At 49.8% G+C, this 17,500-nt stretch overlaps 1 protein-coding gene across 1 annotated transcript in view; it reads right to left on the bottom strand.

Annotated features, from left to right (window-relative positions):
- Positions 1-4,033: 4,033 nt before the first annotated feature.
- Positions 4,034-17,500, bottom strand: part of slc8a4b (solute carrier family 8 member 4b) — an 87,103-nt gene continuing 73,636 nt past the window's right edge. Inside the window, 4 exon segments of the mRNA XM_056299994.1 lie at positions 4,034-4,413; positions 9,518-9,790; positions 10,384-10,483; positions 12,843-12,953. Of these exon segments, the coding sequence (XP_056155969.1) occupies positions 4,034-4,413; positions 9,518-9,790; positions 10,384-10,483; positions 12,843-12,953 (864 nt within the window).

The following is a 17,500-nucleotide window of genomic DNA, read 5'->3' as shown; positions in this document are numbered from 1 at the left end:
ACGAGGTATGCCGTTGCCGTCTTTATCCAGATTCAGCCCAACCCCCGGATAGGGGGACGGGGGGGGCAGAGCAGGGCCGTTAACGCAAACGCAATGAGCGGCCCTGGCCTTGGGATTTCACCTCAACACATTCTCACACAAAGCACAACAGGAAGTGGACAGCACGTGATAACCTAATACCAGGTGGTCGGGAAGTTCACACACACACACACACACACACACACGTCTTGACGAACTTTTTACAAAAACAAAAGTAGATATTTTGTTACAGCGTCGCTCCAAAACAAATAAAATACTGATGGTTTTGTAACCGGTTATTTTCTTGCCCGGTGCGGGATTCGATACGGGGTGTACTGCGTCACAAGGCGACATCACTAACCGCTCGGCTAAAGGGTCAGACCCGTTAGCTAGGGGCTAACGTGTCTTATTACTAGTTTACAGTTGTGCACATCCAGTATCTTAACGTGCGCGTGTTAGCGTCCCTCGTCTATGCTAGCATGTGCTAGCTAGCATGTCATAGCTAACGTCCATGCCGCTGCATGGCGCTGTGGGCTAGAAACCCTCTAGATTAAACATTTGCCATTCTCCACTGGTGCACTTCAGATGGGTGGCGTTTTTTTTTATGTGTTGAGTCGATTTCCCTCCATTATCCAAACCGCTCATCCTGCTGTCAGGGTGGCGGGGGTGCTGGAGCCTATCCCAGCAGTCATCGATACTATCCCTGGCCCCCCCGCTGGCCCCCCCAGCCACGAGTCGCATATGCAGAACATGCTTCTGATTATGCAGAATATGCTTCTATCTGATATTTTGCATTAGGTGCTGTTCATTTAAATCAATAATGTATATTTTTCTTAACTCTCATATTGACAGTTTTCCACTAGGCTATGCAGTATACTACAACAGCAGCATAGAATTCCCGAAATTCAGTCATGGCTTTTGATTTTGGAGTGCCACCCCAAGATTTTCAGTGGCCCCATTTGGCCCCCCCCCCTATGAAACATGTCTGGGGGCGCCACTGATCGGGCGGCAGGCGGGGAGACACCCCGGACAGGCCGCCAGGCCGTCACACAGGGTCCGGGATTTCAGGATTTCTACACAAACACTGATGGGAATCACTTATAGTCACGCGAGCCCCCTCTCTTCTTCACGGGTTCTCGGGTTTCACACTCTCTCGCACAACACACTCGCACCCACGGACGCGTCACAAACAAGGGCTGTGTTTCTGTATGAGCTCTGTTAGACTTCTGGGTGATGGCTTTCTATCTGTTACGGAGGTAGAAGCCCTTCCGCCGCGCCATGCACCGAGGGGGGGGGGGGCGCAGTTGGTACGGACGTCCTGCGGGCGCAGCCGCAGAAGCAGGCGCCGCGTCCTCCGCGATGGTCGTAAGGCAACACTGCGCATGCGTTGAAAGGAGGGCGCTTCCCCCCCTTTTCTACCTGTAACATGATCTGTGGTCCTCCCTTCATCAGATCTTTGGAAAACAGACACCACGACTTGTTTCGTGTGGAGAAACGTCACATTCACAAGTGTTGCGCAACAGTCGCGCCATTTCAGAGCTGCCGTGCACCTCCCCTCGGAGCCTTCACCCCTCCGGCAAACCCCCCCTTTTCACCCGGATAATCTGTTTTGTTTTTTGTCGTACCCACATCAGCCCCCACCCCATGTGATGGACAGCCATCGCACGACCCTATAAATTTTGTTTTCCAAAAAAAAAAAAAAAAAAAAAGCAACCCCCCCCCTTAATGAAACAGGGAGCACACATCTTCTCAAAAAGTCTCTCTAAAGCTTTCCGCAATTTTTTATAGTGTGTGTGGGCGGAGGAGGGGGGGTACTTGACATAAATAAAATGTTGTTATTTCACACACATCGACACAGTTTCTTACATCATCATGTACATTTAGAAACAATGAATATAGTCACTGTAATCATCTTCATCATTATCCTCCTCCTCCTCCTCCGGCTCGCTGTAACTGCCGGGCAAATCCTCCAAAGCTTGAGTCCTCGCGGAGCTCGCCGCTGCTGCAGCTTCCTGGCTGTGTTGCGTTCATCGCTTATCTCTTGGCACTGCGTCACTTCCTGCTCGGCCCAGGCCAATCGCCTTCCATCTTAATGAGTCGCTGGAACGTGGCTACCCTCCATCACCTCCGTCCTTCACGGACTCAAGTGTGTAAACAGCATGCCTCTCAAAGCGCCCCGCGTTACGCTGTCCGGTCCACAGTGTGGTACCATACCAAGACCACAAGAACCACGAGGGCCAGTTCGGCTCGAGGTCCACGCGAGCCTTGTGTTTGCAAATCTTCCAGGTTGAGTTTGTACACTTGCTTACAACATCCGTCCAACATCTCCATCCCTCAGATCCAACGTGTATTTAACCCGAGACACTTCAGCCTTCACTTTATTTCTCTCTCTCTCGCTCCAGTCCATTATATCTCGGTTGGAAGACATCCGTTTGCCCAGTCCATTTCATGTCCAGGAAGGTCTCATACTTAAACCCGTCCCTTCTGAGGAACATCTTGAAACCGAGCGTTCAACCGACATGCCATGACCTCTAACTTATTATTATATTCATACACTTTTTTCATTTTTAAAAACGTTCTATTTTCTACAATGTTACGATAACAACATCAACACTCAATGCCATTGAAAAGTTTAGAAAAAGGGGGGATGGTGGGCTTCTTCTTATCAGGGAAAAGGAGGCAGTTGATTGGTCTAACCGGGATTAGAGAAGTTGTGTGTGTGTGTGTGTGTGTGTGTGTGTGTGTGTGTGTGTGTGTGTGTGTGTGTGTATGGATGGATGGGTGACGGGGGTCCTTGACTACGGGTTTTAAATATCACCAGTGTTAAGACGGACCAACGACCTATTAGGGGGTTAGTAAGGCAGGAGGAGAGGCTGGACGAATGCAGGAGTGTTGTATGCACACAGTCTGTACAGCAGAGCGGACGATGGCGGCGTCATCAGGACAGCAGATACAGCAGGGCTGGCTAACCACGGGCCGCGGCGAGCCGTGCGTACGCAGGTTTGCCTCCCAGCCGGACCCCACACCGGCCGATTCCACCGACATATTCTTCCTCTTCGGTTGAAGTGTTGCTAATCAGCGGGATCAGCCGGCGTGGAGTCGGGTTCGAGCGAAAACCCGCGCACACGCGGCTCTCCGCGGCACGTGGCTAGCCACCGCTGAGACAGAGGGACAGCGGGGGGGAGTTGGGAAAAGACACCGAGGGCTACGTGTGCACAGTGTATCCAAGGAGAGCTAGAGGAGAGGAGGAGGAGCGAGTCTTCGGCTCAAGGGAAAGCCCCTAACAAGAAATAATAATAACAAAAAGGACAGCGGGTTGCTATTGTCTGATTTCATCTTGGCCTTCCCCGAGTAAACCGTTCATAGTGAGCGGTCCTCCACAGCAGATTCACCTGAGGGCTCTAAGGTGTGTGCGTGTGTGTGTTTGTGTGTGCAACGGGGGGTGGGGCAATAAGTCACTGATAGAATTAGATGTTGGAGTTGCCATGGATATGAGGATCCATCATTCCCATGGCATTCAGGATAACTGGAACTGGAGGGGAGAGAGAGAGGGCGAGGGAGGAAGACCTCTCCTCTGCTCCACTGGATGCTGGATAACCACATATTGACTTTCTCTTCTCTCTACCTTTTCGTCTTCCTCCTGTTTTTTCTTCAATTATCCACACTTCTTTTACTTCTTCCACCTCTCCTTTCCTTTCCTTTCTCTTCTCTCTCGGTGCAGTATGTTTTTTTTAGTTTTTTTTAAATAAACCCCCGCTTTTCTCCTATTAATTTCTTCTCTTCCCTTCTCCTTTCATTCTTATTTTTCTTTTAAAGCAAACTCCTCTCCACTTTCTTTCCATCCATCCAGCCCCATCTTCAGTCCTCCTTCTCGCTTAGCTCCCCCCATTTCATCCTTACCCAACTTTCCTCCCTTGCTCTCTCGGGCCTCAAAGAGCTTTTTTCATGGCAGTAGGCGTCTCTCTGCCCCCCCCCCCCACCCGATCACCCCCCACCCACCCCGGCCCCTCTCCTCTTAGAAGCTCGGTATATGGCAGTAGGCCTCCAGCGAGGCCAGCAGGATGTAAATCAGCCAGAGCGTGACGAACATCAGCGACGTGAGCATCTTGCAAGTCCGCGGGCCGCCCAGCTCCCCGCCAGCCACCGACGCCCGCCGGCGGTAGAGCAGTGTGATGACGGACACCACGGCCAGGATGGAGAAGAGCGTGACGGAGAAGGCCAGGGAGCCCGGGTCCACCCTGAATGGCTGGCCCTTGGAGCGCCAGGCGACAGCGGCTATGGTCCACGCCACGCCGATACCCAGGAAGACGTTGACGGCGTTGGACCCGGTGACGTTGCCGATGGAGGCGTCAGCGTACTGGTCCTGGATGGCCGCCACCTTGCTGGCGAATGTGTCTGAGATAGAGAGAGAGAATGAGAGAGAGAATGAGAGAGAGAATGAGAGAGAGAATGTGAGGGAGAGAGAGGAGGATCGAGACTTTGACTCCTGGTGCCCTTCAGTAAAACGTGTTGCTTGTGGGCAATGTCAGAAAGCACCTTAAGGCCACATGGTGAGAAAGCCAGCTACTGTCAAAGCTAGTCAAATAACCTAGAGATGTGTTCCCTCAAACAGAGAAAGAAAAGAGAGAAGAGGGGAAAAAAGGAAAGAGTATCTCTCACACAGTCCATCATAACAGACCAGTGTGTTCTTACTGGGAATAATAAAACAGGTGATGAATGGCTGCTTGGTGTGCAGGGTGCAGGGTATGGGAGGAGGGCAGACAAAAGGGGAAAACTGAAGAGAGAGAGAGAGAGAGAGAGAGAGAGAGAGAGAGAAAGAGAGAGAGAGGGAATGAGAGAGATACATAATGACACCAAAAGGATGTGAGGAATAAAGAGATAACGCCTTTAGGACATGACGTGAAAGAGAGAGAGAGAGGGAGAAAGAGGAAGAGATGAGAGAGGTAAAGCGAGAGAGAGGTAGAAACAGAGAGGTAGAGAGAGAGGTAGAGAGAGAGAGGGGTAGAGATGTAGTGAGAGAAAGAGAGGGAGAGAGATAGAGAGAGGGGTAGAGATGTAGTGAGAGAAAGAGAGGGAGAGATAGAGAGAGAGGGGTAGAGATGTAGTGAGAGAAAGAGAGGGAGAGAGATAGAGAGAGGGGTAGAGAGAGAGGTAGAGAGAAAGCGAGAGAGTGAGAGGGAGAGTGGGGGGGGGGAGAGAGACAGAGAGAGGGAGAGAAGGAGATAGAGAGAGAGAGGGGTAGAGAGAAAGCGAGAGAGCAAGAGGGAGAGTGAGGGGGGAGGTAGCGAGACAAAGAGAGGGAGAGAGAGAGAGGGTAGAGAGACGCAGAGCGAAAGCGAGAGAGGGAGAGAGAGAAAGCGAGAGAGCGAGAGGGAGAGAGAGAGAGGGGGAGAGAGAGGTAGGGTGGGGGGGCTAGAAGAAGAGTGAACCAGGCGGGGAGCAGGTGGAGGGGGGTAAGAGGAAAAAGGGAGAGAGGTTGACTTGGATCAAAGACGGAGAGATTACAGCACTCCTTTAATCTCAACAAGTTCTCTTTAACATTCAGACCGTGTCAGTTTCACCCGGTCAGCAGCCGCGGGTCCGCCGAGCTCAGTGGTGAAACAAGTACATCCATCCATCCATCCATCCATCCATCCATCCATCCATCCAGCCATCCATCCATCCATCCATCCATCCATCCAGCCATTCATCCATCCATCCATCCATCCATCCACCTATTATCTGAACCCGCTTATCCTGCTCTCAGGCTCGCGGGGAAAACGTGTACAGACTGAACTAATTCCATTACTGCACACTACACTCAGCGTCTTATTTAACTCTCTTTACCCCCGTCCAGAAGTTGCTACACGGGTCATTTCTTATTTATGTGTATTTTGTCAATATTCTAACCCGTGTTTGAAAAACGATACAGCTCTCTATTCCGTTGCCTGCCAACACGGGGATCGCTGGTTCAAATCCCCGTGTTACCTCCGGCTTGGTCGGGCGTCCCTACAGACATAATCGGCCGTGTCTGCGGGTGGGATGTGGGTACGTGTCCTGGTCGCTGCACTAGCGCCTCCTCTGGTCAGCCAGGGTGCCTGTTCGGGGGTGGTGGGACTGGGGGGAATAGCGTGATCCTCCGGCGCGCTACGCCCCCCTGGCGAAACTCCTCACTGTCAGGTGAAAAGAAGCGGCTGGTGACTCCACATGTATGGGAGGAGGCATGTGGTAGTCTGCAGCCCGCCCGACCGGGACGATGCTGAAAATAGGGTAATTGGCCAAGCACAATTGGGGAGAAAAAGAGGGGGGAACAGCCAATGCTTTTACACGCTGATAGAAAAGGAGAGATGCTGCAGCGGCGCTGACAGACGAGGCCAACGGGCAGCAGCGGTTCATGTCAAATCCAGCTTGGTTCTGTTTGCAGACTGCAAGAATAAAACTGACATGACACCTCCTGTGTGGTGGTTTGTGTAGGTGGTGTGGATGCAAGACGAGTTGAAATTCAGGGCCACATGGAAATTGGCGAGAAATTAAAAGTCTCTGTGTATAAATATATCACAAAGTTGAAATATTTTCCACTTCCGGTGTGGGAAGATGGCGGCGCGAATTCACGTTTGCGGCGGCCTCGCCCAGTACCGTCCATGCAGCGTCTTCGTCCACGTCTGCGTTTTAAGTTTTGTCTTCGTTTGATGGCTAGGAGAGCTGGCGCTGGATGGGCTTGGAGAGCGGGGCGGGCTAAGCTAACCGCTAGCCCATGCAGACTGGCAGTTCCGATAACACCGAGGGCGGCCTCACCTGGCGTTGACTGTGGTGTTTTTGGTGTCGTTGTAAGGAGTGCGGGGGGGGTGTCAAGGGTGTCTGGCTTGGAGAGCTGGCGCTGGATCGGCTGGGAGAGCTTTGTCTGCTTCGTCCGGTGGGCCCGGGGACCATAGCTGCTGTCTGGAGCTGCGCCCGAGGAGGAAATGCCGAGGCGGTCTGACAGGACAGGGAGTGGGCTAAGCTAACTGCTAGCCCATGCAGACCGGCGGTTCAGTCATCCTGGCTGGCGCTCGTTCCCTTGGACAGTGATTTTTTTTGTATGTGTCAGTTTGGTTGTGTGTGTTCTTGTAATTTTTGGATGTGTTTTTGTCTTTGTGTTGTAGTGCTGGGGGAAATGTCATTTTGTTTAATTTCATGTACACAAGTGCATGAAGTGAACTGACAAAGAAAGTGCTCCTGGTTCCCGACAGGAAAAGGACACAACAGTTTCTGGGGGTCTATATGTGGTAAAGCACAGTAGAATCTCTCTCTCTCTCTCTCTCTCTCTCTCTCTCTCTCTCTCTCTCTCTGTAGGTCTCTATCCCATCTTCTCTGTCACTCTCAGCGGCATACTTTGAAATAAAACTAGAAGGTCACTGAAGAGTTGGAGGAGGGCTGAGAGGAAGAGGAGGGGGGGGTGCAAAGGTTCGAAAGGAGATGAGGGAGCAGGTGAGAGACCGAGCAGACGGCAGAGGCGAGATGAATACTTATAACAAGTTTCACTAAGCACAGTCCCCATATAACACACACACACACACACACACAACGTCATCCACACACTCCTGGGTAGCACAGTACATGTGAGTCACAATGATGGATGACACAACGGTGAAAACACAACATCAAATAAAAGGGAGAGAGAGAGCGAGCAAGGGGGTGAGAGAGAGGGGGGAGAGAGTGCAAGGAAGAGAGAAAGAGAGAGGGAGAGTGAGCAAGAGCGAGAGAGAGGGAGAGAGAGGGAGAGGGAGAGAGAAAAGAGAGAGGGGGAGAGAGAGAAAAGAGAGAGAGCGAGAGCGAGAGCGAGGGAGAGAGAAAAGGGAGAGAGAGGGTGGCGATAACGGCACTGTAGAGCTGGTTACTAAGTCAGAATAACAAATGATGGCGAAGGAGGGCAGGCATGACAGATAAGGGAAAAATACTACGAGATAGAGGGGGGAGGAGCGAGGGATGGAATGAGAAGACAGAGGAGGAAAAAATTTGGGAGAGGTCGAAGAGCACGAGAATAATTGTGTGTGTGTTTGGATGTGTGCACGTGCATGCATGTATGAATGACATATCAGAGGAATATTGAGAGCGCCTCAAACAAACCCTGACTCATTTCCCAGACTTGGGCTTTGTGCCTGCTCAGCCCGTTGGTTCAAACGCTCCCCTCCCGGGCTCGCTCTCTGCAAGTCATCAAAATGATTGGCCGAGAGAGGCACGCAAGCCATTCATAAACTGTCACGCTGCTTAGCCGGCTATCCGCTTCTGATGAAATGTGGCGTTCAACTGTGGGCAAGCCCGGATCAGGAACAATACCAACCCAGTCTACAGCAAACAGACAAAAGTACTTGGGGCAAGCTGGTGCAAGGGGGACAGCTTAACCCTGGTACCCTGGGTAAAGCCTGGCATTCTCTGGGCTGATGAGCGGAAAAATAGCCCCCCGGTAGGGGGAAGTGTAGTGAAGGGCTGAAAGAGTAGAGGGACGCCAAGCTTCCTTCCTATACTGCAAGATGGAGGGCAAAGAAAACAGCCCCCTCCCCTGATACTGCATGTCAGACCCGATTAACGGGGTCAGCTAACGTGTACCAGATAACGAGCCTGTGAGGCTGCATGCGGGCTGCACTGGTGTCAAGTCTTACTGGTAGCGCTTCAGCTCGCAGGCCGGTTTGCCGCTGCTGCGGCTCATTAACCTGAAAATCACCACTAACCTCGGATGGCGCCGTTATTTGCTCCAAGTGTGAGAGAGCAAATACCGAAATACCGGTGGGAATGAAGTGAATGTTTACCAGCAATTGCTGATTTTTTTCCCCCATGTAAATGAGACAATAAAGAGGGGGTACACTGAGCCAGAGGGCAGCGTTGAAGGATTACTTCATAACACAAGAAATGCAAAATCCTATAGCAATTTCTTAAAAATGAAATTAGTAAGAAACTGGTCAATTTAAGAAATAATGCCTTGTCTTTTTTCTTTTTCTTTTTCTTATTCTTCTTATTCTTTCTTTTCTTATTCCCCCCCCCCCCAATTGTATCTGACCACTGACCCCGCTCTTTTTGAGCCGTCCCGGTTGCTGCTCCACCCCCTCTCTGCCGATCCCGGGGGGGGGGGGCGCCCCGACCGGCCAGAGGAGGCACTAGTGCAGCGACCAGGACACATACCCACATCCGACTCCCCACCCGCAGACACGGCCAATGGTGTCTGTAGGGACGCCCGACCAAGCCGGAGGTACCACGGGGATTCGACCCGGCGATCCCCGTGCTGGGAGGCAACGGAATAGACCGCTACGCTACCGACGCTACAGGTTGAAAATCAACCTGTGAATCAATTTGGGGCGAAATTATGTCTGTTCCTTTAGTGCCATCTAAACTGAGCAGGTTTTCCTTCCTCACTGACACTGGCTAGAAATTGTCCTCCAATTTCAAAAATGACCACACACACACACACACACACACACACACACACAAATACACACTGATGACCAAAATCTCTGCCCACCTCCCCAACCAACGGCATCGACATTACCTGGTACCGATGTGCCCAGTGCCACGAACACCACGGCCGTCACCGAATCCTTCAGTCCCACCGTGCAGCCGAAGTGGGACGCCAGATCGCCGGTGACCGCCGTCAGGACGCCAATGAGGGATATGGAGACGATGAAGCAGGCCCAGCCATTCCAGTACTCGGTGGGCGGGACGAAGGCGAACAGAACCTTCCAGAAGACGGTGAGGAAGTGCATGATGTAGTCGAAGCAGGACGGCAGCCGCTCCTCGCCACTCTCCTCCTCATCGTCGTCCCCTGCGGATGGAGGGGGGGGGGGTGAGGGGTGAGGACAGGGTGGTCAGGGCGGGAAGGAGGAGGATGGCAGGGGGGACATGGTAATTGAAAGCGAGTATATTTCCCGGGGGGGAAAAAGATGTGTGGGCCAGCTGAAAGTGTTGGAGACTCGCAATTTCTAACCAAGCTCTCACGAACCATCAAGAAACCAGTATTACACACCTGGCAACCGCTACACAACCTGCCGTCTGCCTCACAAAGCAAATTAACTTCCTGCGAGCGGAATGATTGTTCATTATCTGCATCCTTGAAGTCGACATGAACATAATTGAATGGCCCGAGATGAGATACCTGTGTGCATTTGTGTGTGTGTCTGTGTGTCTGCGTGTGTGTCTGTCAACCGGCATGAGCTTTTGTGCTCACACAAGTTGTCAGTCGATTCCCACGCGACTGTGTCCGCTTCTGTGCACGCCGTCGAAACGCATGCATGCCGGCGTGTGACGTTGCGTGACTGCCGGCATGCATGTGTGTGCGCAAGCCTTGACGTCTAAGCGAGTTAGTGTGTCGGCGTGTATTTGCGTGCTAGCGTGTGTGTGTTTGTGTGCGTTAGTCACCCGCGCTGACGGTGACGGCGCTGACAAACTGCTCTCTCCAGCTGCTGCTTCCCACCACCAGAGCGAGGTTCGTCTTCTTGATCAGCTTATCTACTGTGCTCTACACACGCGCACACACACACACACACACACACACACACACACACACACACACACACACACACACACACACACACACACACACACACACACACAGAGTTATTTACACTCAGACTGATAATTCAGAGTGAGAACAACAGAGACAGGAAGATCCTAAATTCATGCGACTCAGTTAGTTTTTGCATCAGTGACCGATGCAGAAAATGTCTTTCGTAGGTGGAAACGATGCTACACATAGCAGCCTCTCGTTAGTGTGTCGCTGTGAAATTAGCCGCGATGCCACGTTCATCTGATGCTCCGGGGGCCTCGGTGCTCCACAAAATCGAGCCAAAGCTTTGGGGCAGATTAGTAACTTATCCCTCCGAAGCAGCTAGAAGAGGAGGACTACGACAATATGCTGATGATGCAGCACAGCTGAGGGAGGTGGTCGGACGGAGCGTGTGCAGCGATAGCCTCATTATCATATCGCCCCTGATAATACTGCCAGAACGCCATTTATCTGAGTAAGCGGGGCGTACATCAGCAACCCCCCCCCCCGGCTCCAAACTGAAACCGGTTTGATTCTGATTTGCATTTACACAAGTTTAAGGTGTATTCGCCGACAGTTTAACGTCAGGGTGAGGCGCTGGCGAGAGTAAAACGTGCAAAGGAAAAAATGAGAATTTTGCAGCTTTGGTGAATTGTTGTCAGGTCTTTTTCTGAAATATATTGCTTGTTTCAGAGTGTTTACAAAAATGCAAATGTCAACTTTTGCAACCTTATGTGTTTGTATTATGTATTATTTTATTTATTTTATGTCACGATGTATTACTGTGCATGTAAATCTGACGCTTAGCTGTGATGTGCAGGGAGCCTTTGGAGCGACAGTTTGGAGGAGACCATCAGAGGATGCAAAGAAAAATATAGATTGGAGTTTTGAAAAGAAAAAGAAGCTGAAAGTGAAGAAAAAGCACTCAGGTGTGATATTTAACTCAAGCAGAGATGATGACACACTGGAAGAAAGAGACAGATGAATGGCATGCCGAAAAGAAAGGTGTAAAAAAAAAAAGATCGATAACCTTGTCCTTCCGCCAAACAAGTTCATCTACTGCTCTCTGTACACACACACGCACGCACACACACACACACACACACACACACACACACACGACCAAATGAACACACTGAATGCATGATAAAAACACACTGTATGAACAATTTGACAGCACAAAATGACAGCTGTCAGTCCAATGACACTTGCACACAACTGGGTTAAGCAAATAAACACGCTACACATATATACACAAACATACATATACATAAATATATAAATATAATATATAAATATTACAATATAATAATAATATAAACATAAATATGACAAATATATAACTATACATATGCACAAATGAACACTTGAATATGGACATGTAATTAACTCATGAGACGGTGTGATACACAATCACACATGGCGTTACGGTATGTGTGTGAAAGGACAATTGTGTAGACAACTGTGTTTTGCAGAGGTCATGGTAGCCTTACACACAAGAAATGTGCCATTCATTCATGAATTTCTCCTATTATGGACCCCAATTAATGTTGAAATAAAAAAAAAGACTAAACACTATAAAGCATTTACTACGTATGAGTTAATAGTTAATTCCTCCTTTATAAAACATCATTATTAAATCATTACCAAGCTATTAATAAACACCGTGTTAAGCACTGACAAACACCGTTACAAAATGGCCGCCCGTGCAGCACTGAGAACACTTTAGGCCACGCCCACCTGCAGGGTGGGGCCCCACCTACAGTCACAACTTGTGGATACATTGAATTGAGACCGGACAACCGCCTTTTCTCCAGCTATTTGTACAACATAGTGTTTACTGTCTAGCTCGGCGGGTAGCTCGGCATTAGCTTCAGTATCAGACGCCATTACAGGACTGGTGGGTTCTTGTGGGGTTAGCATAGTCGCTTCACGTTTGTCTTTTCTATCTTTCCTTGTCATTTTGTGGGCCACTGCGGGTGTTTTAGTCTTGTACTCCAATGTAAACGTCAAAAATAGGAGTAAAAATTACCAATAGAACTTGAAGGCTTAAAGAACTAGAAGTTCTTTTGAGAGTTCATTTGAGAGTCTATTGCGTTCACAACAACATAAATCATTTATCTCCTCCCTTTAAAGTCTTTTAAACCTTATCTGTATCCTGTTCCTGTGCTGCCGGATAGTAAATCATGATTTCTTCCAGATTCACCAGAGGTCCTAGTAACTAGTTAACTGCTTGGAGGGGGGTTATTAATCCGTAGAAATTACACACATATAAGTCCCGAGATAGGTGCTGGGCTAACTAATTGGTAAAATGACACTTTGTAAGTCTCACCTTGAACTCGTAGGACTCTTCGATGATCACCTCCACTTGTGTATGTTCGCCCAGACTGGGACAGCCCATCTTGGCGACCTCCTCCTCCTCCGCCCCTACTAACGGCTTGTTCTCATTGGAGTCTCCTAGGGAGACAAAGGAGATTGACAAGTCAGTGGCTAGTGGGTTGGATGTAGTCGAGGAGATGCAAGACTAGTCCCCTTTGATTTTACACCTGGTCTGGAGGCTTATGTGCAAACTGTGAACACAACTCATCATATTGGTCGATTGACTGATTGATTGATTGATTGGTTGGTTGATTTATCAATTGTTTGCACTTGATCTCAAAGGTGAATGGAGATATTTATGAAAGGCTCAGATGAAAGATTAGAAAGAGTGAATAATGAGGAGCAGCAGTGGCGGCTGGTGCCAACATTTTTTTTTGGGGGGGGGCACAATTTACCTTGGCACAGAACCCCTGACAGCTGCTTTAACCTGATAAAATCTAGAGGCTGCATTGTCCTTCTTAATAACTCTGTGACTGTGTGGACATTAAAGCAGCTGTCAGGTGTGCTGCGCCAAGGTATATTGCGCCCCCCCCCCCTCCAAAAATTGTTAGCACCAGCCGCCACTGAGGAGCAGTCAGTTTTTATACTCCATTTGGAAACATTCATCCATCCATTATCCAAACCGCTTATCCTGCTCTCAGGGTCGCAGGGATGCTGGAGCCTAACCCAGCAGTCACTGGGCGGCAGGCGGGTTGACACCCTGGACAGGCCGCCAGACCATCACAGGGCCCATCCACACACACACACACACAATTTAGTACGGCCGATTCACCTGACCTACATGTCTTTGGACTGTGGGAGGAAACCGGAGCACCCGGAGGAAACCAATGCAGACACAGGGAGAACATGCAAACTCCACAAAGAGGACGACCCGGGATGACCCACTAAGGTTGAACTACCCCGGGGCTCGAACCCAGGACCTTCTTGCTGTGAGGCCACCGTGCCGCCCATTCGGAAACACGAGGAAAAATAACCGTAGCTAAGAGGAAACCAAATGGGCAAACTGTGAGCGGAGGAAGGCTTATTTCAACCTCTGTGTTAGCGAGCATGGCTAGCTACTGTAGGCCAGTTTTTCCAATTTCACTAATTCTTTGGACAGAGCTCGCCGAGTGCAGGCCAGCTTCAAGGCCGAGGCTCCGATCAGGAAGTCTGATCATACTCAGACTTGTGAATATGCTCTTTTCTTCAATGTCGAACCACCACAGGATGCATACACAACACCACTTTGATAAATTCATAATCGCTACCACTCAGGCTGCCACAGTGGCTACGAGGTTAGCGACGCTGACATGTAGAGAGGCTGCTGGGTTTCAACCGCAGCCCTTCTGCACGGAGTTTCTACACTCTTTCCACTCCCCCAAGATCGTACAGTCCATGCGTAACAAGCATGTATAACAGACTGTGCTTATGCAGGCCTGTGATAGAGCGCCATTGTGCCCTGGGATCCTCCCGCACTTCTGCCCAATGCTAGCTGGGATACGCTGCAGCCCCACTCAATTGGCTTAGTAGGGTACAGCAAATAAATGAATGAATAATACTCAGTGTCCCCCACAACAAGGGGATTAGCTCAAGTCTCTTCCCAGCGTGAGGGATTCACATGTGGGAAGGTATGCAAGGTACGTCCTGTTTTAACAGCGGCGCCTCCCCTCGGTGTGTCGCTAATGTTTAGTCACTACACAGCCACGCAGGAGCTCCAAGTTATCAAGCGCCCCATGTTGTCAAGAAGAGCCCGAGGGGACCGATATTTTTCCACAAGTAACAACCCTCTTCTCTATCTTTTTCCCACCATATGTTCCACCCCCCCATCCCCCCATTCATCCATATGTCTCTACCCCTCGCTCGCTCTGCAGAACTAAGCCATTATCCAATCAACTGGTATATGTGCAGGAATTCTGTAATTGAAAAACACTCTGAGCACCTTCATGCCGCGTGTGTGTCTGAGTGTGTGCATGAATGCCTGTGTGTGTGTGCATGAGTGAGTTTGTGTGTGTGAGTGTGTGCATAAGTTTATGTGTGTGTGTGTTTGTGTGTGTGTCCTCCCTTGCATCATAACCCATATTCTTTTCTCTGTCTCTAAGCTCCTTCCATTCATATTTTCACACCTTTGTGTGTGTTTGTGTGCCTTTTTGTTTGTTTTGCATGAATGTAACTCAAACAAGTGCTGTTTGTGTGCTTTTTCTATGCGTCTGGGTTTGTGTGTCTGTGCTTGTGTGTTCATGTCAGTTCAATTGCTATGTGACAGTGTTGAAAAACCAATTTTATTCCCTGTGTACTGAAACATGCCCCGGGCTGTTGGCTCTTCATGCCTGACAACGAGCATATGGCCCCGTTCCCCAAAACAAGGAGAACGATATGTGTGAGTATGTGTGTGTGTGTGTGTGTGTGTGTGTGTGTGTGTGTGCGAGAAGTTGAGCGAGAGACTGAAGAGAATGGGAAGTAGAGAGAAAGAGAGACAAAGAGGTGAGAAAGCGAGAAAGCACACACATTGTGGACTTCCAGGAGGTCTAGAAGCTGCAGCCACTCCCCCATTCACATCAATGGGGTGGAAGTGGGGCGTGTCTCCGGCTTTAAATTCCTTGGAGTCCACATCAGCGAGGACCTCTCCTGGACATCAAACACCCAGGCCCTTGTGAAAAAGGCCCAACAACACCTGCATTTCCCGAGGAGGCTGAGGAGCGCCCGTCTATCCCCCAGAATTCTCACCACCTTCGACCCCTGCACCATAGAGAGCATCCTGACCAGCTGCATCTCAGTGTGGTACGGCAGCTGCACCTCAGTAGAACAGGAAGCTCTGCAGCGGGTCGTCAAGGCGACCCAGCATCTCACCGGTACCCAGCTCCCAGCCATAAAAGACATTTATCACAAACGCTGCCTTCGAAGGGGTCTCAGCATCAGCAGGGAGCCCACCCATCCCAACCATGGACTCTTCTCCCCCCCCTTGCGCTCTGGGAGGCGCTACAGGAGCCCCAGAGCCCGCACTACCAGGCTCAAAAACAGCTTCTTTCCCCAAGCTGTTGCCCACCTGAACCTGGCCACTCACTGAATGCCTGTGGATATTTTTAAATATTTTTGTACTCGTGCTCTTTTTTAACTTATTTTTAGCTTTTGCGACCTCGGTGAAATAAGAACGTGTCTTCATCTGAACCATCATATCTCCGATCCAAAGAGAAAAGTCAGGAGTCGTCAGAGCTAAACTCTCGTGCTTATAAGGATATATATAAGACAGAAATAGGTCAAGGGGGTATTATCTCTCGCTGCAGTTCAAGTCGAGGGGGTTCAGCCGCTGAACAAAAGCCATTAATTCATCCTAATTAGAATGAGGCTGGAAGAGATTCTTTCTGTCTCTCAACATAAGAGGGCTGCTGGTTCAAATCCCAAGCCCAGGTCAGCTTTTGTGGTTTGACCCCAGCTGACAACCAGCGGGTCGCTTGTATCAAGAGCCCTGTTATGACTGGTCTGCAGCTGTTCCCCAGCCAGCCGAAGTGGCGCCAGACCAGTAACACACGACGCACAACCCCACCTTTCTGCTGCAACGATCGCACTAATAACACACAACTAAAGCAAATTACTGACAAAACAAGTTACTGACGTATTTCCCCTAATGTTAAATTTCCATGACTGACTTACTTTATTCATTACCAGCAAATCAACTAAGCATGGCAGAGTGATTACATACATACTGAAGGCTCAGCGTTTTCGGTTTTTACCGATTTTCACCGAAAAATACCCATTTTTAAAAGGAGCATATCGGTTTAAACTGATTTTCACCCGGATTTTATGTTTCCACGGATCCAGAAGTTGTTCCTGTTCATGTGAGGTTATGTAACAGTGTCCTCTTGTGGTGAAATTCGGCATGCTGGGTGGCTTTGAAAAATAAAAACCGAAAACGCTGAGCCTTGCATATACTGTCAGATAATGGTGTGGCATAGACAGACGGACAGAGAGACAGACAGACACAGTCAGACAGACAGTAGGACAGACAGTAAGACAGACAGACATCATCATGGATCAGAGTGCTGATTAGAAGAACCACACGTGGCTGTGATTGGATGAGTTTTCAGCTGATGGAAAGCCTCTCAGCCAATCATCAATTAGATTTTAAAAACCCCAAAAACAAGGCGGCACGGTGGCGCAGTGGTTAGCGCAGTCGCCTCACAGCAAGAAGGTCCTGGGTTCGAGCCCTGGGGTAGTTCAGCCTCGGGGGGGGGCGTCATCCGTGTGGAGTTTACATGTTCTCCCCGTGTCTGTGTGGGTTTCCTCCGGGGTCTCCGGTTTCCACCCACAGTCCAAAGACATGTAGGTCAGGTGACTCGGCCGTACTAAATTGTCTCTAGGTGTGAATGTGTGCGTTTCCGGACTGGCGGCCTGTCCAGGGTGTCTTCCCGCCTGCCGCCCAATGACTGCTGGGATAGGCCCCAGCATTCCCGCGACCCTGAGAGCAGGATAGGCGGTTGGGATAATGGATGGATGGATGTTCTGATCTCAGGTCAGCATGGGCTGCAGAGTCTTAAATAACTGACTAAGTAAGAGAGCTCTTAAAAGCTCCGCATGTTTGGAGATGTTCAAACACTCCGTTGTGTTTACTTCCACTTGTTAAAACTTTTATCCTCC

This window comes from Lampris incognitus, chromosome 20, assembly GCF_029633865.1.
Source record: "Lampris incognitus isolate fLamInc1 chromosome 20, fLamInc1.hap2, whole genome shotgun sequence".
Lineage (NCBI taxonomy): Eukaryota > Metazoa > Chordata > Actinopteri > Lampriformes > Lampridae > Lampris > Lampris incognitus.
This window is presented reverse-complemented; position numbering and strand designations above follow the sequence as displayed.